General features: G+C 39.1%; 1 protein-coding gene across 1 annotated transcript in view; it reads left to right on the top strand.

The window, feature by feature from the left end:
* Window positions 1-4,779: 4,779 nt before the first annotated feature.
* The window catches only part of LIPK (lipase family member K), a 29,138-nt gene continuing 6,290 nt past the window's right edge, over window positions 4,780-27,627 (top strand). The window contains exons 1-8 of the mRNA XM_025395895.1: window positions 4,780-4,884; window positions 7,026-7,143; window positions 10,867-11,065; window positions 12,055-12,164; window positions 13,397-13,533; window positions 18,857-19,003; window positions 21,169-21,240; window positions 24,501-24,572. Coding sequence (XP_025251680.1) covers window positions 4,780-4,884; window positions 7,026-7,143; window positions 10,867-11,065; window positions 12,055-12,164; window positions 13,397-13,533; window positions 18,857-19,003; window positions 21,169-21,240; window positions 24,501-24,572 — 960 coding nt within the window. The remainder of the gene's footprint in view (window positions 4,885-7,025; window positions 7,144-10,866; window positions 11,066-12,054; window positions 12,165-13,396; window positions 13,534-18,856; window positions 19,004-21,168; window positions 21,241-24,500; window positions 24,573-27,627) is intronic.

The following is a 27,627-nucleotide window of genomic DNA, read 5'->3' on the forward strand; positions in this document are numbered from 1 at the left end:
TCACCATCAAGGTATTTGTCAGTGCAAAATGCATTACTTATGAGAACTGCCTACATATAATCAACATGCATTTGATGTACAATATATGAACCCAATATAAAATCAAACATGCGTCAAGGCAACATTCTTTTGAAAGTCTCATATTTCCTACTGACTGCAGTAGCTAGAGGGATTGGGGGCAGGGAGCGGACAAAAAGCAACTATTGGAGAAGCAAGATTTTTGAGCATGGGAAGAGGGTCTTGCAAGTAATGTACCTTTTCCCAACCAAATTCCAACCAAATTTGAGTAAAACTAGCAGCTGTCTACACAGTCATGTAGAGCATCTGCCTGAAGAAACTTTTGAAGGAGAAATTTCCAATTTTTGCCCACTTATTTTAGCCTTTCCTTCATTATATAAATTTTTTTGGTATAGTAAAGAAAGAAAGAAATATTAAATCAGCATTTAATAACTCATGAACACAAAGAGAGGAACAACAGACCTTGGGGCCTACTTGAGAGTGGAGGGTGGGAGGAGGAAGAGGATCAGAAAAAATAACTATTTGGTACTAGGCTTTGTACCTGGGTGATGAAATAATCTGTGCAAAAACCTCCATGACACAAGTTTATGTATATAACAAACCTTCACATCTATCCCTGAATCCAAAATAAAAGTTTAAGAAAAGACTGCAGAAAAGTAGGTTAAATAAAGTTAAATAGAGTCTTGATTGCAGGACTATAGCAAACCTTAATTATAAACTAAGGCTCTCCGAATAAGTGATGTTTATAGCATTTATATAAGTCTATCTGCATACATGTGCCTGTATGTGTGTGTGTAGTCTGAATATCCAAGCAAGTTTTATGCACACACACACACACACACACATACAGAGTCTATGAGTCTCCAAGGAAGTCATATATATAATATGTACACACACATATATAGTTTAACATATATTTACCCATGGCCTCTTTATACAAATAGCATTTTATGGGAGTCATGTTTTGTAAGACAGCAATGTGAAAAGTGGATTTAGAGTGATAAATCAATATAATCTATTATGGATTACATTTATAATAAAATATACAATAAATATAATCTATTGTGATTTAATCTGAGTACTTGCAACCAAGGGTCTCATCTTTACAAACTGAGAATCCCCTGGAATTTATCATGTCTGCTTTTTTCTTACTCTAAAATCCTTATATGCATTAGCATATCCTTAGTCTAATATCCTTATATTTCTTAGTCTAATATCTTTATATTTCTTAGTCTAATATCTTTATATTTCTTAGTCTAGTATGCTAATGCATATAAGGATATGTGAACCAGGATATAAGGATATATGATATTATATAGAATATAAGGATATATGAACCAGCAGAATGTCGATGTGGGACACATAAGAAGGCAATACTCATCAGGGAGCTGTCACAGAAACAGGTCAAATAAATTAAAAAACTCAGAGTATTATTAAGAGAGGTTCCTGAATCAAGCACCCTTACCCAACAATTATAGTTACTACTATAAGGCTTGGATAGGCAAAGCAGGTCAGAACACCCCTCATAAGAGGTGCTGGAAGACAGGCTGTTTAGATTCGACTTGACACTCCATCCTAAATGGAACACGTAGAGACTCCTCTTGCTGGGGTGTGTCATCCTTCTATATCCAGATCCATATAACACAGGGGAGCGAAACAAAGGCAGCTGATGGGCTGTATGTCATGGTTACAAAAGGCAATCTGTCATGGCTAGTATATCCTTGTGCCATCCCTTGGGGCTGGATCCCAGCTCTTTCTATAAGGAGCACATTGTGCTAGCTCACAGCCCTCTTCCCCTGCAACATGAGAACACCCACAGGTTTAGCCATTTTGGAAGAGAGCTGGATCTGCTCCAGCACAAGGGCCCCAGGTTTTTTTTTAACCAGTGATTGTGATTCAGAGGCCTCAAAATGCCAACCACTCAGCAGAAATGAGAGCATGTAAACTGTCAAAGCCTTGAGAGAGAAGACCAAATTTTACACATTTCGCTACTACTTTGCCATAAAATATAATCCCAAGGTAAGGACCTGATCAACATTCAAAGCTTACTCTCGGTGAGGAATGATGAAGTGGAATAAAATCAAACCAGTGAAGCAATATGTAATATAAAATAGTGAGTCAATTTGGCGTAGTCATTAAAATTAAATAACATGGCCAGGTGCGGTGGCCCACTCCTGTAATCCCAGCACTTTGGGAAGCCGAGGCGAGTGGAACACCAGGAGTAAGGAGTGCGAGACCAGCCTGACCACAATGGTGAAACCCCGTCTCTACTAAAAATACAAAAAATTAGGTGTGGCGGCTTGCGCCTGTAACCCCAGCTATTCCAGAGACTGGGGCAGGAGAATCCCTTGAACCCAGGAGGTGGATGTTGCAATGAGTCAAGGTCGCGCCATTATACTCCAGTCTGGGCAACAAGAGTGAAACTCAGTCTCAGGGGAAAAAAAAAAAAATTAAATAACGTATTCATTTACTCCTTCATCCATCCATTTTATTGGCATTTATAAAAACCTCCATGCCAGGTCTCAGAGAAACAGAAATAAAAATGAGAAAGTTTCTCTTTTGAAAGAATCCAACCAGTCTGGCTGTTTTTTAAACTTTAGAATGTGTATGAACCACTCATAATGATGGTTTAAAATGCAGATTCCCGGGCCACGCACTCCACAATAGATTCTTCTTCAGCTGGGCAGTGGTGAGGTCTAAGAGTTTTCAGTGTGAGGTCTAAGAGTCTTCAGTGTTTTTCATGGTGATTATGACGCCTGTGGTCTATGGGCCATACTTAGAAAAACACTAATTAGACACATAGAAGCCAGAGGACCCCCATAAAACCAGCCTGAATGGACTGAGTGGTTAAGAGCATAGTCTTCGTATGCATTTCTGAGAGTCAGGCACCCTGAGTTCAGATTCTGCCTCCATGACCATCTGTTTGATATTGGGTAAATTACTTGACTTCTGTAAGACCCAGTTTTATTTTAAATAAAATGGGGACAATATTTCCCATCCTTTTCTTTCTTTTCTTTTCTTTTCTTTCTTTCTTTCTTTTCTTTCTTTCTTTCTTTCTCTTTCTCTCTCTCTCTCTTCTCTTTCTCAATCTCTCTCTTCTTTCTTTTCTTCTTTTCTTTTCTTTTCTTTCTCTCTTTCTCTTTCTGTCTTCCTTTCTTTCTGACAGGGTTTCACTCTGTCGCCCAGGCTGGCATGCAGTGGTGGTGCTATCACAGCTCACTGGAGCCTCAACCTCCTGGGCCCAGGTGATCCTCTTACCTCAGCCCCATGAGTAGCGGGGACTACAGGTGCATGTCACCATGCCTGGCTAATTTTTTGTATTTTTTTAGAAACAGGTTTTCCATATTTCCCAGGCTGGTCTCATACTCCTGGACTGAAGTGATCAGCCCGCCTCAGCCTTCCAAAGTGCTGGGATTACAGGCATGAGCCACCATGCCCAGTCCAACATTTCCTATCTTTTAGAATTATTTTGAGAATAAAATGAAATAATGATGTCTGGCACATTATCTGGTACAGAATAGATGCTCAATACATAGTTGCAATAGCAATAATTATTGCTTCTGAAGGTGATATTATTATTGCTGCCATAGAGTTGCACCAGAATTAAGCTATATTAATCTATATTAATTTAGATGTCAATATATTATATTACTATACAGTAACAAAACAGATTAGCAGGGAGGGTGTATTTTCTAAAATAATTTGAAGATCTGTATTTTATAAGTCACTGTAAAAGGAAGCCCTCCTGAATAATGTTCCCCTTGGTTGTTTTTGCAAAGTTGTTTTTTGCTTTAAACTTAAGTAGTTTCAAAGACAAATAAGAAATACTCATAATCTTTTTCTCTCTACAATGTTCACAATTTTTTAAAAAGTTTAAATGATCATATCTGTCTTATGATAAGGTAATACTGGATATAGAAAATTTAGAAAGTGTGAAAAACACTTTAAAAATGAGAAAATAATCATCTAACTATAATTAAAATTTGATGTTTAGGCTTTTTTTTCTATTATGGTTCGTGTCATCATTGAACTCAAAATATATGCACAATTTGAATTCTGTTTTTCCGTATGTATTATGTAGCAGGAATTTTCACATATCACACATAAGCATAATATTAATGACTGAATAATTCCATTTTTCTCACCCATAATTTAGGTCACCAGTCTCTTACTTTGGGAAATTTTACTGTCTTAATATATACAATAAGAAATAATTTTATACCGAGTGTTTATATATACATCATTTTTCTTTTAGATAGATTCCTGAAAACAAAATTACTGAGTGAAGGTTATGAATACTTTTAAATTTATAAGACATGTTAACAAATTTTTTTCATAAAGGTTTTGCCAATGACAAACTCCACCATCAGAAAAAAGTACCAATCTATCTAATAACTAGAGATACTAAATGTGCTTTGATTAATTTATTGGCCATTATATTTCTTTTCTACAAATTATCTATTCCCTCTTTCGTCCAGTTATCTACTGGAAACTTGATTGATTGTTTTCTCTGTTCCTTTCCATTCATTCCCTCCTTTCTTCTTTCCTTCTATCTTTTCTTTTCTTACTAAAAAGTCATTTTAGATTTTTCATGGAATGAATGTTGTATAATTCAGTATTCTACCAGTTAAAGCACAGCCTAGAAGTATGTTTCTGCTCTCTCTCACAGCAGTGTTATAAAAAGATTACACCAAATTTCACTTCATAGAATTTATCTTTGATGACAAATATATTAAATTTCCTTTCCCAGGCAGATCCCAAATGTGGCAGCTTTTACTGGCAGCATGCTGGATGCTTCCTCTTGGATCTATGTATGGTTATGATAAGAAAGGAAACAACGCAAACCCTGAAGCTAATATGAATATTGTAAGTCATTTGTTAAGAAAAAATGCTAAAATGAGGAATTATTCATATTTCAGCATTTGAAATACAACTGGGGTGCCTTCTCAGTTTTCAGCAATTCCTCCAGTGACTAAATCTATGCTTCCTCTCCTGTTTCTTTATATGGCTAACTAATCTAAGAATTCAAATATCTGACCCAAGTTGGGGCAGTAATATTCCATCTCCTAGTTTGAACTACTATCCAGTGGTGGCTTCCTAAAGAGAAGGTTCATGACTCAATACAGTGATCTCTATAGAGTATCTTTGAGTTTTCCCTGCGGTTTTTCATAGAGAAGTTTCTTTGATTTTGTGAACTATCCCAATGCACTTTTTTGGTTTAATAAGCCAGTGTTGGTTTCTTTTGTTTATTACCAAAGTGTTTAACATTCAGGAATTCATATCAGAAGTAGAATGGAATAGTGTTAGGCAAAGAAAAAAAGGCCAAATGACAAATATCTACTACAGAATTCATTCTGATAATATACTCCATTTTCCTATATAAACGGTGCACAATTGATTTCCTGTACCATACGCAAGTTGTATTAGAACCATAAAAATAATGAAACTGCCAAAGTTTTTTTTCATTAGTATCTCTTCTTGTTTCTCTCTCTAAAGTATCAAGCAAGTACCCTTGATCTCGTACCACACTGCTGAACTCACATAATTTTTCTCTCTCTAGTATAAGTGATTTTTAGCTTTTAATCCTTCTATAATGATAATAAGAACAATCATCTATAAAGCACTTATGTTAGGCATTGTTCTACACATATTACATATAATCCTCACAATGTCACAGTCTGTCTCCAGAGCCTGGGCTCTTCGCCGCTGCTCTATGTAGCCCATAATTTATACATGCATCTCTGTGTCTGACTTGGGAAAATGCATAATCCTTTGATAAAGGCATAAGCTTTGGAGTTAAACTTACTTTAGCATTAATCTGATTTTTATCTCTTCCTAGTATATAATCTTGGACAAATTGTTAATCTACCTGAATGTCAGTTTTCTCAACTGTAAATGGTATAATTCTATCTCAAAGGCCTCTTATAAGGTTAATGAGACAAGGAATGTAAACCTCTACGCAGAGGATAACCAATAATCACTAGTTCTCCTCTTCTTTGTACATCTGTGGGTGGGGTATCTTCTCTGACCCCTCTAGGCTCACTCTTTGCTCTTTAACACCTTTCTGTCTGCCAAGAGGCTGAACTGTAAGGACAGGTCAACAAGCAACCTTGCCTTTTGGTTTTCAGTTCAATTCAGTCAATGGACATTGTGAGCAGAAGATGGAAAGAAATAGGCCAGTAACGTTTGATTTTTTATTGTCCTGGCTTCCTCCCTGTGAAGTCAACTTAGACAAGCTGTCTTCCTCAATTTGGTTATCTCAGCTTGACTTTCTCCTTTCGGCCTCCGGTAACTGCTTCCTCCCCTCTTCTTTTAAGTCTGTTTGGTAATAGTTCACTTGTTATTAGCCACAGGGTACTCCACAATTCCCTGTGGTTTCCCTCATTAGATAACCATATAATTTTTCATCAAAACAAACTAGGGTGCTTTAATAATACCAGGCCAACAGGCAAAACCAGAAAGTGTCCTGAGCAAACAAGAATGTAGGGTCACCCCACCCAGACTTACCTATGCCTCTTTATGTATCTCCTAGAAATCCCTTTTAAATTATGCTCATAGGAATATTACATGCCGTCACAGCACATAGAGTGATAAGCAGTAGGTGCAATTTAAAGTACTACATTGTGGCCAGGCATGGAGGCTCACACCTACAATCCTAGCACTTTGGGAGGCCAAGGCAGGGGAATGAATGCCTTGAATTTAGGAGTTCAAGACCAGCCTGGGCAACATGGTGAAACCCCGTCTCTATAAAAACATACAAAAAATTTAGCTGGGCATTGGGGCAGGTGCCTGTACTTCCAGGTACTTGGAAGACTGAGGTGGGAGGATCACTTGAGCCCAGGAGGTGAAGGCTGCAGTAAGCCGAGATCACACCACTGCACTCCAGCCTGGGGAACAGAGTGAGACCCATCTCAAACAAATAAACAAACAAAGTACTATATTGTAATGCATGTGTAAAAATTAAGAGATTATAAAATGAAGGTATATATTTCCTTTCCTCTTTTTAGAGCCAGATTATTTCTTACTGGGGATATCCTTATGAAGAGTATGATGTTACAACAAAAGATGGTTATATCCTTGGAATTTATAGGATTCCACATGGAAGAGGATGCCCAGGGAGGACAGGTATTATTTATTTTGTTATAAAAGGAAAAATACTTAAAGCAGAGGTACTTAAATGTCCTGGGAGAAGTCAAGCAGTTTCTGTTCTGAAATCCTTAGCTGTCCTTTCCATTAGAGGAGGAAAATCATCACCCTCCACCTCTCTGTTTAATTAGTATAACTTTGAAGTTTTAAGTCACTTTTACATACACTGTTTATTTGGTCACTCCTTTTCTTCATGACTTCATCTTCCTACCAAGCAAACACCAAAACACATCGTGTTCTTACCCTAGTGATACCACTGTCCCGTTTTGAAAATCAGAAAACTAGGGGTTATTCTTGATACCACCTTCTCCCTCACCTTCTACATGCAACCTAACATTGCCATCTATCAATTTTGCCTTCTAAATTTCTCTCTAGTCTGAAAACTTTTAGCTTCAATAATCATTCAAACCCAGGTTTGGACATAATGTCTTCAACTACTACGATGCCTTCTCACTGGTATTAAACTATTTGTAGTCAGTTCTGGACCCAAGTCTGTGTGATTTCATGGTTTAAAGTAAATATTACCCTATTAGCTCCCACCTAGCAACAGCTTCCCAGCTTGTCAAATCACCATCTAGTTGAGCCTACCTTCCTTCACTCCAGCCTCCACCATGTCCATCAGGGTGACCTAGAAGTCTGCCTTCAGCAGCTGTTGGTACAGGAGTATACCCAGTGCTTGTATCAGTTCCTCGAGCTTCTTTCAGGTGGGCAGCAGCTTTCTGGGTGGCCTGGGCACCAGTATGGGTCTGGGTGAGGTCTATGCTGGGGCTGGTGGTATGGGAGGCATCACAGTTATCACTGTGACTCGGAGTCTGCTGAGTTCCCTAAAACTGGTGGTGGATCCCAACATCCATGCTGTGAACATCCAGGAGAAGAAGCAGATCAAGACCCTGAACAACTTTGCCTCCTTCATTGACAAAGTGTGGTTCCTGGAGCAGCAGATCAAGATGCTGGAGACCATGTGGAGCCTGCAGCAGCAGAAGACAGCTGGGATCAACGTGGACAACATGGAGAGCTGCATCAACCACCTTCTGCGGCAGCTGGACACATGGGACCAGAAGCTGAAGCTGGACGTGGAGCTTGGCAACATGCAGAGGCTGGTGGAGGACTTCAAAAGTACCAGGATGAGATCAACAAGCATACAGAGATGGAGAATGAATTTTCCTCATCAAGAAGGATGTGGATAAAGCTTACATGAACAACGCAGAACAAGTAGTCTCGCCTAGAAGGGCTGCCCCAGGAGAATAGAAGATCCGTGAACTGCAGTCCCAGATCTCGGTCACATCTGTGGGCCTGTCCATGGACAATAGCCGAGTCCTGGACATGGACGGCATCATCTCGAAGTATCCGCCCAGTACCAGGAGATCGCCAGCCGCAGCTGGGCCAAGTCTGACAGCATGCACCACCAGATCGAGTATGAGGAACTGCAGGCCCTGGCTGGGAAGGCTGAGAATGAGCTGTATCGCAAGAAGAGGATCTTCCAGATGAACCGAAACATCAGCCGATTCCAGGATGAGACTGAAGGCCTCAAAGGCCAGAGAATGCGGAGCAGCGTGGGGAGTTTGCCCTTAAGGACTCAACGCTGAGCCTGCAGAGCTGGAGGCCGCTCTGCAGCGGATCAAACAGGACGGGGCGCCGTAGCTTCACCAGAACTTGGAGCTGATGAATGTCAAGCTGGCCTTGAGCATCGAGAGCGCCACCTACAGGAAGCTGCTGGAGGGCAAGGAGAGCCCGCTGGAGTCTGGGACGCAGAGCAGGTGTATCCATAGGAGTACCAGCAGTGGCTAACCCGGTGGACTGGGCTCGGCCTCACAAGCTCTGGCCTCAGCTATGGCCTGGACTCCTTTCAGTCCAGCTTTGGCTTTGGCGGGGGCTCCGGCTCTTTCAGCCGCACCAGCTCCTGCAGGGCCATAGTTGTGAAGAAGACTGAGACCTGTATTGGGAAGCTGGTATCTGAGTCCTCTGATGTCCTGCCCAAGTGAATGTCCACGGCAGCACTTCTCAGCTTACCCTTCCTGTGGCTGCCCCACATCCTGCTGGGGAGGCAGCTGTGCAGGGGAGCATGGGCAACTGGAGACCCACCTGACGCTCAGCCCTAGCTCTCAGCCTAGAGGGATAGTTTACTGCCTAGAGTACACCACTTGCCCTTGCCTCCAATTAAAAAACCAATTCTATTTTTTTGTTGTTTTTTTCTAAAATAGAGCCTCAGGTATCCTTAGGAATCTCTGCAAAAAAGACCCTATTCATTCCTATCAGTTCTGTGCTTAAACTTCATTAAAGCGTCAATTCTAGCTCCCTACAATGCAGGTGGCTATCCATAGGTGGAAAAAAGTGAGCATTTCATTCTCTAGAAACGATTTGCTTTTGTTTTCTTCTCTCTCTTCTTAGTTCATTTTATACTTTGGCAGGTCGAATAACAAAACTTCTCAATATCAGAAAGACTACTTATTTAAAGAAAAACTAGATTTTTAAAGAGTGGAAGATATAATGGTGTTGCTGGCTTTACAGAGCCAATCATTTCCCAAAATAACTCCATAATTACAAATAACTTTGTAAATACTCGAGAGAACTTTTAAGTCTCTCCAAGCTTTTCTCTTGTCATTTCTATCACAGTTCCCAAAATGCATGAGACAAAAAGCTGTACAATGAGAAACTCTCTCTCTAATCTGAGATCCCTGGATCTGTCTCAGACTCAGATCACAGAGGCCTGATGATACTTAACTATTTAATGGTACTTAACTTTGGCAAAGTCAGTAACACCTCTTCTTTCCCTCTATTCCAAAAGGTGGAAAAATGGACATAGACTCTTAGTTCCTTGGTCCCGGTGGCTGAAGGCTCTCTGAGAGTACAACTTACTCTCAGGAAGCCACTCTAGCTCCAAAAGTGACCTGAGGTAGGGTCCTGAGATACCAACACAGCATCACAAACCATTTATAAAGCAGAGGAAAAGCCTAATCACTTCTTCCCTCTCTTCTCTCTTTTTCAACACTTTCTCACTTCCTTCTTTTTCCTTTCTCTTTCTTAGTTAAAATGTCCCTATTTGACATTGGGAATAGGATTTTTGTATCATATTAACAATTTTAAACTATAAAGTTCTACTTATATCCTTGTTTTTTGCAATTCAAATGAAATGAAGCAGTGCCTATAAAAATTAGCATAGTGCTTGACATTCAGTGAGCATTCAACAAATGACATTTTTATTATTTTTTGTTATTTTGAAAAAAATTTAAATTTTTAATCAGATGAGTCTTGAAAAATATAATGCTATTAATATAAATAACAGTAATAGAGCTAATATTTACTGTGCCAGATGGCCTTTTATATGTTTAAGTTCTCAATGAATTCTTATAAATACACGAGGAGATAGCATTTGTTATTATTTCCCATTATACAGATAGGTTAACTGAGGCACAAAGGAGTTCCTGCATATCAGAAGGGATTCTGAACTAGGGCAATCTAACTTCCACATGTAAATAATACAATACATTATATATAACCCTTTACAAATGAGAAAATAAGACCGAGAGAACTTAAATAACTTACCCAAGTAAGTAGCTCAGAAGGGACTAGGTCCCAGATTTGCCTGGCATCAAATTTTACCTCTTAACCTCTCTTCTATACTACAGAAATTCAGGAATGAGATTTTTCTTGTAGGCACTGAGGAAGTTCAGACATGAAATTCTTGTTGCCTGTGTTTTGCAGCTCCAAAGCCTGCTGTGTATTTGCAGCATGGCTTAATTGCATCTGCCAGTAACTGGATTTGCAACCTGCCCAACAACAGCCTGGCTTTCCTTCTGGCAGATAGTGGCTATGACGTGTGGTTGGGGAACAGCCGAGGAAACACTTGGTCCAGAAAACACCTTAAATTGTCGCCCGAATCACCAGAATACTGGGCCTTCAGGTAAGGAGAAACCTATTAACGAATACAGTGTGTACTCTGCTCATGTGTATGTATGAACACCTAGTGATTTTTGCCCTTTTTGGGTCCAAATGCACGCAGTGGAATCCACAAGAAGGAAACAAATCTTTCTTTCTACCCAGACTTTCTTCACAGGCTCTAAAGAACTGTCATTATTATTGCATGACTGTTTTAGAATTCCTGCCTCCTTCCTGGTATCTGTGTGTGGGTGAATGTGTGTATGTATGTTCTAAGGGAAGTAAGAAGAAAGCCTGATTACAGAATGGCTAAGCAACAGCGTTGCCAGCAGCAGCGCCAGGGGTTGCTGTCTGCTTCAGAAGCTACGCCTACCTGGTTACAGGAGCAAACCCATGCACTGGCATAGGAGCTAAGAACCATGCCTTGGAGGTCATGAAAACCCTGTGTTCCTTGGCTTCATTGCCAGACTTCTTTCTGGAAAGCACTGGCATTTCCTAATTCTATAACCATAATCCATTGCACCCTTGCAAATGACTAGAAAATTCCCTAGGTAAGTATTTATTAAACTATATACAGTATCAGAAGTAACTGAGGTCATTGTTAAATATGCGGATTACTGGATCTCTTCCCAGGAAATTGTGATTCAGTCAGTTGGCTGAGGTCTGCAAATCTGTTTGCTTTATTATTCTTTTAGATAAGCATTCCAGGTAATTGCTCTTTTCAGAGGAGCTTGGTAAACCTGTTATAGAATTAAGTGAATATGACTAGCCTTGCAAGAAAAGCATCAGTAGGCCTTGACAAATCAAATTTTTCTGATTTCAGTTTCTTAAAAATGTTGACTTGCAATCAAGGTGTTGTGCCCTTTAAAGTTGCATAGATGCCTAATATCATATATTGACACTAGTCTATATTTAACAAAATCAAAGTATTTATGTTTTCACTGAATGTGTTTAAATGTTCTAGGCCTAACAATGAGATGACTTTTCTAATTTGTTATTCTTTCTTTTTGATAGTTTGGATGAGATGGCTAAATATGACCTTCCAGCCACAATCAGTTTTATCATAGAGAAAACAGGACAGAAGCGACTCTACTACGTGGGTCACTCACAAGGCACCACCATAGGTGTGTTTGGGGCAGATGAGATCAGAGAATGTCAGGGGCTCTTCTTGCATATTCATGGAAGGGGGTCAGTATTTCTTCTGTCTGTGCAATCTCTAGCTTGGGGGCTTGACTTAGGAAACCATTTCCTCTGGCTAATTTCTGAAGAGTAAATAAAATAAGAATGACAATAGGGAATTTTCCCTCAACACTAAATTTGGAGGTTGATAGATAAGCCTGAAAGAGGGAGAATTATTCATATATTCATTTGTGCGACCAACAAACATTTGTCAGACACTGTTATATGCTGAGGAAGCAGAGATAAATATGGTATTCATTCTTTCCTTGAAGATCTCACAGTCTAGTGAGGGACACTAGAAAGAAAGCAGAGATTACAAAACTCAGCAATTATATGCTACAATCAGTATGACTTTTAGTTGCCAGGGAGGCATTGGAGTAGGCCAGATGTGGGTAGGGCTATGTTGGCAGTGTTTTGAGGCCTATTTGTCCCCTTACTGTTCTCACTTTGGCTAGAGGCCTTAACACTACCAACAGGATTTCCATCAGTCCGTTTTCTATATCTTAATTATAATCAGGATTCTGGTGTAAAGCAGGTCTGTACATACTTGTACTGTATCACACATCTCACATACATTCTCTTATTGGAAACTGCAAACATCTGAAACCACTATCATCCATGCTCCACAAATGGTTGAATTGAGGAATCTGTTCTAATGGTGATATTCCCAAGTAACATCTTACATTTCATATCTTTAATAAAGATTACAGACACAAAGGTTATAAAGGTCAAATGCACATAACTTACATACATTTGACTTTTATAAAAATCATCCTATAAGGATTTTACCATTCACGCTTACAGACTGAGAAAACCGAGACTCACACAGGGAAGTAAATAGGAAGTAGGAAATAGGAAGTAAATAGGAAGCCAAATTTACAGCCCAGTTTTGTCTGATACAAGGACTATCGTCAAGCTGGAATGGGCTTTGGAGTTTACCTAGACATGCCCCACAGTAGATATTTGAACCCTCTCTCCCTGCACTCCCCAGGGACAGGAAACACTTTATTCTGAATTAGCCAATTCCACCCTTGAGAAATTGAGAAATTCTTCTCTACAAATGGTAATAATTCTATGTTGTTTTTTGTTTTGTTTTTAATATGGCTACATTTACTACAACTTACAATGAACAAATAATTATGTGAAAACTATGAACTAGTGTCTTCTTCCATTTCAGCTTTTATAGCATTTTCTACAAACCCAGAACTGGCTAAAAGGATTAAGATATTTTTTGCACTGGCTCCAGTTGTCACACTGAAATACACCCGAAGTCCTATGAAAAAACTAACAACTCTTTCCAGGCAAGTAGTCAAGGTATGTGACTTCCCAAGTTTTAATCTGAAATAACTAAAAGTAGCTTTATTTCCACTGATTTCAACAGAAAACCAATGACATTTTACAAACTTCTGAGAAAATAATAGGTATTCAAGATAATCCATATAAGTTCACTGATGATGTACGCAATCTTATTAGCAGAGTTCAGGGAACTCCCCCTGTTGTTAATCTACCCTACTTTCTTCAACTATGTCTAGAAACATGTCTCCTGTATCATTCCTCAACCACAGATAGAGAGAGCTTATTTGATTGATTGGTTTGTTGAATTTAGCGGATTAAATTTTTCTGGTGATCCCTAATTTTTTAGGGGCAGTAGTGGTTGAGTTCACAGCATGGAATCAGATGGTGTGGGTTTGAATCTCATTTGTATGATTTGCGAGCTGGGTAAATCTGGTCAAGACCTTAAGTGCTCTTCATCTGTAACGTGGGGATAATAATACTTCTCACTCATAGGGCTACCATGAGGACGACGTGAATTAATACAGTATATCCTTTAAAACAATGTCTTGCATACTGTAAACCTTTAATAAATGTTAACAATTGTTTTGGCTATCATTAGTTTTATAGGACGTACCCTCCTCCATCACTAAATGCCCAACCTTGTTTCATTTCCTGACACTTTACAGGCTGTCATTTTGACAATTCCGAAAACCCAGGCAAAACTCTGGGCCCCCTGATCTCCTCTAGTTGACGGCTAACTAATCTGATCGTTTATCTAGTCCAGGTGAATTGCATTGCATGGGTTGGTGTGTTTTCTTCTTGTATTTTAACATGGGCTTCTCCCACGGTAATAACTCCCATGGTGGTGATTGTACAGTTCAGTGATTTCAATGAAAGCAGATGAAAGTGAAACAATTCTGATAGAAGCCCAAAGATTTACAGAAGATTCCTGTTGAGAGCTAAACAAATTAGTCTATGGTGATTGAAGTTCCTATCTATACATCCCAGAAAGATGGGTAGCAGAAAAACCACCTGAAAATAACAAAACATGCTTACATTGCCTGTTGGTACCTGGGCCTCTTATACCATTGAGACTTCACTCTGGCCTGCTCCTGCTATTAAGTAAACAATGTCAGACTGTTCGCTAAATTATTTCAGTATTCCCACACAATTAAGAGATATTTTAGGACAGTGGGATCTTTCCATTCCTCTTCATTTGCACAGCTGTCTTTAAACTTCCTGCATTCCCTGACGTGTGTAGGATATGGTGTACAAGCTAATTCAGCCAAAAGATATCTAGGAGCTACTATTTCAAGGCCTTGGCATTAGGAAACAGCTATGTCTACAAGGAACCTTTTCAGCTCATTGGTATGAGTAAAAACTAGGGTGTATGTGAGAGTAGAATGGGATTCAACTAAGGAGGTATTAGGAGACAATGGAAGAAAGCAGTGTCATGTCTAGGAGTTTAGACTTTGTTCTGTTAATGATGGGAGGCCATTGAAGAATATTAAATAGAAAAGTGGCTTGATCAAATTTGTAATTTTAGAAAGATTGCCCTTTCAAAATTATTGTTTTATTTATTTATTTTGTATTATACTTTAAGTTCTAGGGTACATATGCACAAAGTGCAGGTTTGTTACATATGTATACATGTGCCATGTTGGTGTGCTGCACCCATTAACTCATCATTTACATTAGTTATGTCTCCTAATGCTATCCCTCCCCGCTCCCCAAACCCTACAACAGGCCCTGGTGTGTGATGTTCCCCTTCCTCTGTCCAATTGTTTTCATTGTTCAATTCCCACCTATGAGTGAGAACATGTGGTGTTTGGTTTTCTGTAGGGACATGGATGCAGCTGGAAAACGTCATTCTCAGCCCTTTCTAAATTATAACTCCAATAGAGTAACTATAGTACCAACAGAAGAACTGCCACATATGACCTACTAATTCCTAGTAGAAATTCCAGTATTATAATGATAGAGCAAAAACTTTGCTAGGTAAACTCAGAGAAAAGCAAAAATACTTCTAGCTGTTGGAATCACAACAGACTTTTTGGATAAGATGGCATTTTAGTTTGCACTTAAGGATAACATTTCAATATAGAGTGTGGTATAGAAAGGCTTTCCAAAGCAAGAGGGAAGCATGAGCAACATTGAAGTGGTGAAGCTCAGGTCATGGAAAACCACACATAACTCACTTTACTGGAGTTTTATATTAGTATTAGTAAAGGAGAGTATGAGAAATCATGTTGGAAATGTAGAGGCAGATTATAAAGGGATTTGAGTGCAAAATTAATGAGTTTGGAATGTATTCTATAGGTAATTGGGGAGCATGGAAATATTTGCACAGAGGAATGACATGCATAATGTCCCTTTTTAGAAAGATTTCCCTGGGAACCAAATGTAAGCAGATGGGGGTAAAGGACATCAAGAAGGGTGAAAGATTAGGAGAATAATGATGGAGTTATTGTTAACACATCAGTTGATAGATACTGGGGATTGGAACAAGAGTTGTGCAACAAAAAATAATCTATAAGATATGACAATGAAATGATAGACAACGTTTAGGTATGTTTTTGACTTTTTGAGGAAGGGGCTTTCTTTCTCCTCTCCTCTCCCATCAGCCAGATGCTCGCAGGCATGCTTGGTGAAAGGGTTCCTTTTATATGGGAGCTTCTGGACTGAGACAACCTTTTTTCTCTCTCTGATTAGCACTTCCTTTTTCATTGATGCTGCCAGTATTTTCAATTGCTCCATTTCTATTACATTCAACTCAATTCATGAGAGTTGAATTGAATTGAGTATAGAGGATAAAGATTTAAGTCAGACAAAACTGGGTTCACATTCTGCCTCTGCCTCTTGCCAACTGTAACCTTGGACAAGTTATTTAACCATGCTAAGCCTCAATTTTCACATTGATAGAATGAGTAGAGTTTGTCAAGTTGAGAAATTCATTCATCCATTTCCCCTTCCTCACATCCCATTTTGCCCCTGGACATTTATGCCTTTGTGTTCTTGTCATTCTACTTTCTTTCTGACTTATAGATTGCTTTGATCCTTTGCTTTTGACATGTCTCTACGACATTAAAGATTGTTAGTACTGTCTCCATTTCTTAAAAGAAGAACTTGAGGCTCAGAGAGGCTAAGCAGCCTGTCCCAAGTCACCCAGCTAATGGATGGCAGAACCAGAATTTGAACCCAGATGTGACCAGGCAACCCAACCAATGGTCTTTTTTATATGTGGTGGTTTTTCTATTTTTTCAGTGCCAACCTGAAGAAGCTAGTGAACAAGGGTGACCAGCTCAGTGGGCTGTTGAGGGCTGAATCCAGTCCATGTTCTGTTTAGCAAGCCATGTGCCCTGGCATGGGGCCATGTTGTCATAAAGAGAGGTGCCTTTTCTAATTCTCACACATACCAAAAGAGCTACTAGAAGGAGACTAGCTCCCTGCTGTTATGTGACAAACATGCCTCCTCCAGAGCCAACTTGGAATTACATCTACAAGTTGGCATGTTTGCTACTCTGTACATGGGTGCTCTCCTACTGGTTGGCCTCATTAATATCCTCTCATTTAGGTTAGGGTAAAGGAGAAATTATTCACCTTTGGGTAAATGCATAGTCATTTTACTGAGTCACGGGATATTGAGGTACAGTGGAGTCAGAGAATGTCCTGCTAATTTACTCCGTATTTGGGAAAGCCAACTCCAGGTTTCAGAACAGAGGACCAAGAATCCATGACGGTAGATGTCACCTGTTTCTTAACACTGCATTTTCACTGTTGATTACTTTTATGAACTGGCTATTTTCTTTCACATGGATTTGTTTTGCCAAGCATGGATGACTAAGTTATTGATAAATAAAAATAAATTTGTTTACTAGTTAAAGTCAGATCCTGCCTTTTACTTTATTTATTCATTTGACAATATATTTAAATTGTCACACTTGAAAACATGAAGTAAATGTCAACATTATTTTAAAAGATACGCTCCTTTTATGAGTGTATGATGCTACTATTATTAAATTATTATGGGGACATTTACACAGGAAGAATTACAATTTGGCAAGTTAAATTAATTATCCAGGGTATTATCTAAGTGTCCTAGTGATTGTGATAAAATGAAGAAGAAGATCAATTAGATAATATGTATAAGGCTTATTATTACTTTTCAGACCTAAAGAATTGAGAAGTGTGGTTTGAAGTAGTTTAACATATTGTTGTCCTTCCTTTCCCTTCCCTTTTTCTTCTTCCTCCTCTTCTTCTTCCTCCTCCATCTTCTCTCCCTCTCCCTCCTTCCCTTCCTCTTTCCCTGCCTCTATCCGTCTCTTCCTCTCCTGCGCATGAAGCGGAGTATGAAATCTTGGTACTTCGTATATTCCATTAATATTCCATGGAATATCAAATATTCCATTAAATAAAGATTATATCTGCCTATATAAGACAATCATTTTTAAACTCAGAATTTAATAAGCTATGATCAGTAGGAATTTATTTGATCTAGTTTTCTAGATATAGTATAAGATCTTAAAGTGAATTAGATTTTAAGTGAATAAATGCTAGTTATTACTGTTCTTTAGTTGTAATATCTGGTTAATAAAGAATTCCAGAAGAAATGTGTGTTTATTTTTACTGTAAATGGGTGTTTCCAAAGTTTTAAGAACTAAAAAAACCTTTTTAACTTTATATCTAGTTTATTATGCTAAGACTATAAAACTGGTAGCTGTGAAGCAAAGGAACTCGCTGGCAATACTGCCTGAAATTCCACTAGTAAAGATTCATTTATGTGGGTTAAGCTTTTGTCTATAGAAAGAATTCATTAAAGGATTCCAGAAGAAATGGCTCAAGTCTGTATGAGTCACTAATTATGACAGTAATAATAATTACATTAATTTATATTTTAATTAAATAATATTTTCATGTGTACTAGATGCTAGGAACTGCACTAATTGTCTTTTAAACATGACCTACTAACTTTACAAGAGCCCTGCCTATAAGAACATTTTTCCACTTTATAGATGAGAAAATTTATAATAATAGAAATTTAAAACTCTCCTAAGGTATAGAATGTGTTTGAATCCAGAATGAAACACATGTATGCCTCACTCCAAAGCCTTACAAATTTCCTGTGGGAACTAGTTTCTCAAGGGGCATTCTAAAAAACACCCCAATTAAGGGTTTTTGGGAAAAGCCATTAAGAGGTGCATTGGAAGGATTACAAACCTAATAACAAGCCTCATGATTTCACTAAGGACCAACACTGAGCAGATATCACCTAATACTGTGCAGTCCTTCTTTGAACTACCTATTTCTCCACTTTTGATATCCACGTCTATAAGATTTGATGGTGTTTTAAATTATCTTGTAGGTGTTGTTTGGTGACAAAATGTTCCACCCTCATACATTGTTTGACAAATTCATTGCCACCAAAGTGTGCAGTCGGAAGCTATTCCGTCGTATTTGCAGCAACTTCCTATTTACTCTGAGTGGATTTGATCCGCAAAACTTAAATATGGTAAGTGTAAGTAATTGGGTCTGGGAAAACATTTGTTTTGTTGCACAGAGGTGATAAAAGTTCATTCTGGAGTATATGGCAACTGCAATTCGAGGTTTCCTTTTTGCTTTTGGAATGTCATCAGTACATTCATGGCTTCCAGTGAGGGTTGAGAGTCCACTTGCTTTCACAGGAGGATTTGAGAAGAAAGCTTTACTGCCAACAATTCTCATCTCTTCTTACCTGAAACGTCCTTCACTTAGATAAAGGCTATGGGTTTGACATTTATCTTGCTGTGCTTGAGCCTTATGTCATATTCACTGAAGCAGAATATCAGGGGATGAGTCCAGACATTTGTATTTTTATTTTTACCAATTTTCCACTTTCACAGTTGATTTGGAAAGTTATTTTATGAACCACTTACTTCCTTAACCCAAAGGGATAAAAGGAGGGATGGTTCTTCAACAACAGCTACAAATTTATTGTTCAAGGGGTACTGAGAGGGATCAGTGTCAGGGTTCTTATCAAGTAATGTATAACTTAACTGAGATATTTTCCATGATGACCCAAGGAGTTGGGGGAGGGAGGAGGGAAAGAGAGGAGATGTGTTTGAAACCAGAGGTAGGATCAGGCTGAAGTTGGTCTCCACCTCTCTCACAGACTTCTGCCCAGAGCCTAATCTTCCAGTCAGTGGAAAGCACTGCTTAAAATTTTTCTTTCTTTCAGGAAAGATTTATAAAAGACGTTTTATGCAAAACATGTCTTAGCCACTGCCTTTCTACATTCCTCTCTCACTTTCTCAGTGTACAGTGGAAACTATGCTTGCCTATCACTTAGATGCAAGGATATATATAGGTGAAAGCATATCATGTAGATAGAGCTGAGTAAAAAGACCTTGAAACAAACACAAAAGAGTGTATTTTAAAAGCACCCTCTCAGCATATCCTAAGAGTTTGGTAAAGAAAGACATCACAAAATAACACCCTTGACTATTCATTGGCCCTTGCTGTCCATATGGACACCTTTTTAAAGATCACCTTTTGTCTTTCTGCCAAAAAGCAAGGCTTACAGAATATTACAGCACCTTCACGGACATTTGTTTCAAAGAACCATAACCAGGGGTGCATAAGTAATATTGGTGGAACTTTGGAAAAATACACATGTCCAGAACTCAACCTTTGAGATTTTGATTTGTATTCAGTACATTTGGATAGCTTAATAAGTAGGTTAAAATATTTTTAAAGCCCTAAGATGTTTCTGATGCCTACCTTTGGTTGAAAATAACTCTTTTTATTTTAAAAACAATGCAGTTGAAAATATGAGAGAATCAAGAGTTTGTGTGTGTGTTTTGTTTTTGTTCTTGTGTGTGTGTGTGGTTGTTTATCCATAAGATATCTAAATAAACCGACTGAATTAATTCTGCCACACAAACTTTCAGAGTCCTGTAGAATATTTACCACATTTTAAAATTCAGAAAACAAAAGGTAACATTCAGATCTATTATTAGCGCCTTAGGGTCAACAGCTCTCTTTGAATGTCCTTTGGGACTTAACATGGGGTGAAGGAGAAGATCACTGGGGTTTTTATCCTTTAATCTCCTATACCCTTGAACTTCTGGGAGTTGAGTCTGGAAAAAGATTTCCTTTTGTCTTTGCCCAGTGGGATTCCCCCTGTAGGTTTGAGGACAGGACAGAGTCAGTGGAGGAAAAAGTTCTTCTAAGACGGGCTTCTTTGGTTAATATGTCTTCAGATTATATGGTACATGTTTTTTCCTTAAAGAAAGGGAAAAGAGGCTGGGCGTGGTGGCTCACGCCTGTAATCCCAGCACTTTGGGGAGGCCAAAAGGAGATCAAGACTATCCTGGCTGACATGGTGAAACCCCGTCTCCACTAAAAATACAAAAACAAAATTAGCTGGGCGTGGTGGTGCACGCCTGTAGTCCCAGCTACTCAGGAGGTTGAGGCAGGAGAATGGAACCCAGGAGGTGGAGCCTGCAGTGAGCCAAGATCGCACCACTGCACTCCAGCCTGGGCAACAGAGCGAGACCCCAACTCAAAAATAAAAATAAAAAAAGAAATAAAGAAAGGGAAAAGAGGAAAAGAAGAAACTTTTTAAATTTCTCTCAAATGTTTACTTGTGGTATGATGATATGATTAGCCTTTAAATGAGAAGTAATCTCTTTGCAGAGTCGCTTGGATGTTTACTTGTCACACAACCCTGCGGGAACATCTGTTCAGAATATGCTGCACTGGGCCCAGGTACGTGCTTCTTATTCCTGCTTGATGCACACATACCTCTGTCTTATTCCTGTGTGATGCACACATACCTCTGCAAGACCCTCAAGGAGTGCTCTCAGAGAGCTCACTGCAGGGTTCTGCAGGCACCTGCCACTGTCACATTGATGTTTTTGGAATCAGCATCAACTCTTCATTTTTATTTACTTCATTCCCACTTCTTCTCCTTGTCCTTAGTGTCTGGGTTTTGAGCATGGTTCTCAGATATTCTGACTGAGTTCTGATCCTTAGATTATTCCAAACTGCATTTCAAGGGAAGGCTTTTATTTCCTCTTTCAGAAAGTCATCAGCTCTAATAGAACTTTATATAAAATGATGCATCTTATTCCAGAAAGAGCTGTTCATCCTCCAATCAATATATGGGGCATTTGAGAATGTGGAAACGATGCTTTATTCAGAGCAAACTGAAAGCTAGGGAAGAACTAAAATGGATTTATGGCTTATGTTTTTACCCTCAGTTAAAGTTTTATTTGTTTTATTTTGTTACTCAATATACAGAAAGCTCAGAGATAAGTCTAATTCAATTGGTTTGACTTTCTGAGCCTTGTGTGTGTGTGTCTTTGTGTATGCATGCACACACATGTGCACACACATTCATTTGTTTACTATGTAATATTTGCCTATATTCTTGGCTGATGGCAGTCACAACGCCTTTTGAAAAGTGAACAAAATATAAATAATTCTATGACTGGGAGAGGGTTGGTGTCTTCTTAAAGGTTTAATATATCTGAGCCCCCCCCCCAGGAATTTGTATTTTAATATATACCCTAACAAATTTGCTCCCTGTTTTAGACAATCAGTACTATAGATAGCCTGAAATACTAGGTGAGAATTTCTGAAATACTTGGAAGAGTTTGACCTCCAGGATATAAGGCTTCAAGTTCCTTTAAGAAGAAAGATGTTCAGAATATAGGGCTTCCTACTGATGAGGAGACAGATAAGTCCTCTTATGAGCATGACCTTCCAGGTAGTACACGTTTAATTTCACAGTTATTGAGCACTTAATATATGCTCTTCTTGCTGCTCATACATGTGATTTTATTCATTCTCACTGAATTATTATGACAACTTTTTAGTAAAGGCATTGATATCCCCCCACTCTACAAATGTCATAGCATGTTATTTATTTATTTTTTGAGACAGGGTCTCAAAAAAAGCATGCAGTGGTACTATCATTGTACCCAGGCTGGAGTACAGTGGTACAATCATGGCTCACTGTAGCCTGGACATGCTGGGTTTAAGCAATCCTCCCATCTCAGCTTCCTGAGTAGCTGGCACCATAGGCATGCACCACCATGCCCGGATAACTTTTGATTCTTTGTACAAAGATGAGGTCTTGTTTTGTTGCTTAGGCTGGTCTTGGACTGCTGGACTCAAATAGTCCTCCCACCTCAGCCTCCCAGAGTGCTGGGATTATAGGCGTGAGCACTGCGTATGGCTGCCTATTCCTTATACATTTTACAATTGACTTCACTTAAGAAAAACTTTTCCCCTTTGACAGAAAATCCTCTTCAGGATAGAAATAAGTGGGGATGGTGGGGGCATGGTAAATATTTGGTTATAAGTTACATAGGCAGCTAAGGCAAAAGTGATGATCATGATGATGGTAGTAATCCCAGTGAAAAAAAGCTGTTTGTTGGGTATTACTAGGTGCTACATGCTTTATAGATGTTACCATAATCTTCACAATCCTAAGAAATAGTGTTACTATCATTCTCATTTCACAAATATCTTGCTTTGAATCACAGATTCAGTAGTCTATTAAGCCTGGATACAAACAAGGTGTATTAGTGTCTTTCACACTACTATAAAGAACTACCTGAGACTGGGTAATTTATGAAGACAAGAGGTTTGATAGACTCACAGCTCCACAGGTTGTACAGGAAGCATGGCTAGGAGGCCTCAGGAAACTTACTATCACGGCGGAAAGTGAAGGGGAAGCAAGCACGTCTTACCATGGCGGCGCAGGAGACAGACAGCACAAAGCGGGAGGTGCCACACACTTTCAAACAACCAGATCTTGTGAGAACTCACTCACTATCACGAGAACAACAAAGGGGAATCCCGCCCCCGTGATTTAGTCACCTCCCACTAGGCCCCTCCCCTGACACGTGGGGGTTACAATTAGAGATGAGATTTGGGTGGGGACACCCCCAGTAGGCCCCTCCCCTGACACGTGGGGGTTACAATTAGAGATGAGATTTGGGTGGGGACACAGAGCCAAACCAAATCACCAGATTTGATCCTAGAGCCCAAGTTCCTAAGTACTACATCCTATTGCCTCCCATTTCTAAAAGCTCACAGAATTTCAACAGCAGCAGACTGCTGCCTCTCTGAATATAAATCATGATGGGAATAATTTTAAACTAAAAATCAGGACTAAATTAGCAAGTGGGAAAAATATCTGAGATTCAAGCTAAGAAAGGAAAACACAGAAGAGTCTGAGAATAATTTAATGAAGTGCTTGACATAAATGTCAAAGTTATCTGCCTCATCGATCCTTCGTGGGTGGCAAATAACAGAAAAATGAAATGCTGTGTATATGAATGTCCTTATATTCTAATACTTGAAGTTTCAATACCAAAATGCAAAAGTAGTCATGCACAGTGTCTCAGTCAGCCCATGGCTACATTATGCACATCACAGCAGGTGGCTTGCCCTGGCATATGGGAGGCAGACAGCAGCCATGTACCTCACACACAACTGGGAAAGCTCAGTAGGTGAATATTTCTTTTAATAGTGAAAACAATGTTTAAGGATAGGGAATATAATCATAACAGCTTAGACCACATCATGAGGATAAGGTACAAAGTTGTATAATAACAATAGCAGTAATTTTTAAATGTAAGAAATTTATAGTTAATGCCTTTAAAAAATTTATTAAAATTCCTGAAGCAAAGATATTCAAGAATCATTCAATTTTGCATCTTTAAAAAATATTTCTGTGTGCAGCATGATAACATTTAAAGGCATTGGATTTAAATGAAAAAATCTGATGATTTTCATTGGAAAGATACAGGAATGAGTAAAAGATTGTACCAATTCTGTGAATTACGGTAAGAGTTATCACTTTTTATTACTTATTTTCTTAATCTTCATTGAAATTTAGCTTACATTTCTGAAGAGTGGGGCATAATGTTAATCTTCTTTGTATATTTCTTCTGTACTGTCTTTAAATGTACACTATTTTCTTATATTATTTTAATGTGTTTATTTTATTTTAGGCTGTTAATTCTGGTCGGCTTCAAGCTTTTGATTGGGGAAACTCTGATCAGAACATGATGCACTTTCACCAGGTACAAAAATAATCCTCATAATCAGTTCCATGCTGCAAATGAACTAACAAAAATAGTATCCACTCATTAAGCACCTGCCACTTCCATTTACCACACTGGATATTGCTTATTGCTGTTCTCACAAGCTGCTTATTGGGTTCTTGCCATGTGCCACATCATTATTTCTAATTCTTACAAGGACATTGCAAAGTAAATATTATTATCCCTATTTTTTCAGAGGTTCAGAGAGGGTAGGTAAATTACCAGAGTTATTCAGCTAGTAAACAACCAGAGAGAGGGGCTCAAGATGGGCAACTAGACACAGCCAGGAAGAGCTTCTCCCATTAAGAGACAAGACTATCAAGAAGATTGGAACACTCTGAGCAGATCTTCAGAAGAAAGGCATTGAGAGTGAATGGAGGTAGGATGCTGAGCCTGGGCTAGAGGGAGGATTCTGGGAAGCCTGCACGGGGTTGCTGAGCACCAGGACTCATTCCAGGCCCTGAGTAGCTCCTGGGGAAGAGGTGAGTTAAATAGCAGTGCAATGGCCCACTCTTACTATGGACATAGCTGCAGGACACCCCACAACCCCCATAGACATTTGAGCTAGTAGGCAGAGCTGCTTGGAGAGTTGGCAGGGACAGGACTCTTGCCTGTGCAAAGCCAAGAGGGTTTGGTGCAGGAAGAGTTGCAGTGAAATACGGCCAGTGACATCCATTCCCCAAGGCTCGCCAAGCTCCTCTAGGTGGCATTGGCCTTTGTTGACTGTTGAACCTAAACAGAACAGGGCTATCTTACCCATGGGATGGGGCCAGTGTGATCTCAGCACATCCCTGTCTGCTGGCCTCTCTCAGGTTTCCTGCCTGGCTGCATCCGCTTGCAGCACAGCCTCACATGCCCAACCAGGGTGCTTCCCCAGTGGTCACTGCCATACCTCCTTCACTGGCAGATTCTGCCTAGCCATAGGAGAGCTTTTGCAGATGGGACCCTACCAATGTGAACATATTTGCAGTCTCCCATGACTGCTTTGCAAGCATGCATGTGTGCAAACCTTACCACCACCACTGCTACGATGAAGTGCTTTTGCCCCGCCTCCCGTCAGAGTGTTGTTGCCAGTATATGAGGAACATCTCAGCCTCTCCAGTACAGTAGTGGCCAGAGAACAAAGCTTTGCACGTGGTCCCACCTACCAAGGTTATAGCACACAGCCCAGGAGTGCTGAGCTGAGCCCTGGCACCCTGAAGTCATTCAGAAATGAAGCCAGTCAACTAAACACAACTTATATCAAGGGCTTCAAAGAACATAAGAGCAAAAAGCCTCATTCAAAGGACAGCAACTTCAAAGATTAAAGGAATATTGGCCAAAACAGTTGCGAAGGAATCAGTGCAAGAACTCTGGAAATTTGAAAAGGCAAATGACCTCTAAATGACCACACTACTTTTCTAGCAATGGTTCTTATCCAAATGGAAGTGACTGAAATGACAGATACACAGTTCAGAATCTGGATAGCAACAGAGATCACTGAAATTCAGGAGAAAGTTGAAACTCAGTCCAAGGAATCTAAGGAATCCAGTAAAATAATTTAACAGCTGAAAGATGAAATAGCCATTTTAAGAAATAACCAAATTGATATGATAGAGCTGGGAAACTCACTATAGGAATTTCATAATATAATCAGAAGTATTAATGGCAGAATAGTATGGCAGAATTTCAGGAAAAATTCTCAGAGATTGAAGACTGGTTATTTCAGTGAACCCAGTCAGACAAAAATAAAGAAAAAGAATTTTAAAAATGAACAAAATCTGGAGAAAATATGGGATTATGTAAAGACACCAAACCTACAGCTCTCTGGCATTCCTGAAAGAGAGGGAGAGAGAGCAAGTAACTTGGAAAACATATTTGATGATATTGTCCATGAAAATTTCCCTAACCTCACTGGAGAGGTCAACATTTAAATTTGGGAAATTCAGAGAACCCCTGCAAGATAGTATATAAGACAACCATCCCCAAGACATACAGTCATCAGATTCTCCAAGGTCTATGTGAAAGAAAAAATATTAAAGGCAGCTAGAGAGAAAGGGCAGTTACAAAGGGAACCTCATCAGGCTAACTGTGGACCTTTCAGCAGAAACCCTACAAGCCAGAGGAGATTAGGGGCTTGTATTCAGCAGCCTTAAAGAAAAGAAATTCCAACCAAGAATTTCACATACAGACAAACTAAGCTTTATAAGTGAAGAAGATATAAAATATTTTTCAGGCAAAATTGCTAAGAGAATTTATTACCACCAGACCTGCCTTCCAAGAGGTCCTTAATGGAATGCTAAACATGGAAATGAAAGACTGTTACCAGATACTACAAAAGCACACTTAAATACATAGACCACTGACACTAGAAAGCAGCTATACAATCAAGCCTACATAACAACCAGGTAACAACACAATGACAGGATCAAATCTACATATATCGATATTAACCTTGAACGCAAACAGGCTAAATGCCTCACTTAAAATGCAAAGAATTGCAAATTGCATAAAGAAGCAAGACCTAACTGTATGCTACCTACACGAGACCCATCTTGCATGCAATGAAACTCGTAGGCTCAAAGAAAAGGGAGGGAGAAATATCTATCAAACAAATGAAAAGAAAAAAGACCAGGGGTTGCTAATCTTGCTTTAGACAAAACAGAATTTAAATAAGCAATTATCAAAAGGAGCAGAGAAGGGCATTAAATAATGATAAAGGGTTGAATTTAACAAGAAGACAATTATCCTAAATATACATGCACCCAAGACAGGAGCACCTAGATTCATAAAACAAGCCCTTAGAGACCTACAAAGAGACTTAGATAATCACACGACAATAGTGAGAGACTTCAACACCCCACTAACAGTACTAGACAGATCTTTGATGCAGAAAACTAACAAAGATATTTGGAACCTAAACTTGACACCTAACCAAATAGACTGAGCAGACATCTGGAGAACACTCTACCCAACAACAGCAGAATACATACTCTTCTCACGTGCACATGGCATACACTCTAAAATCGACCACACATGCAACCATAAAGCAATT

The sequence above is a fragment of the Theropithecus gelada genome, chromosome 9, assembly GCF_003255815.1.
Source record: "Theropithecus gelada isolate Dixy chromosome 9, Tgel_1.0, whole genome shotgun sequence".
Classification (NCBI taxonomy): Eukaryota; Metazoa; Chordata; class Mammalia; order Primates; family Cercopithecidae; genus Theropithecus; species Theropithecus gelada.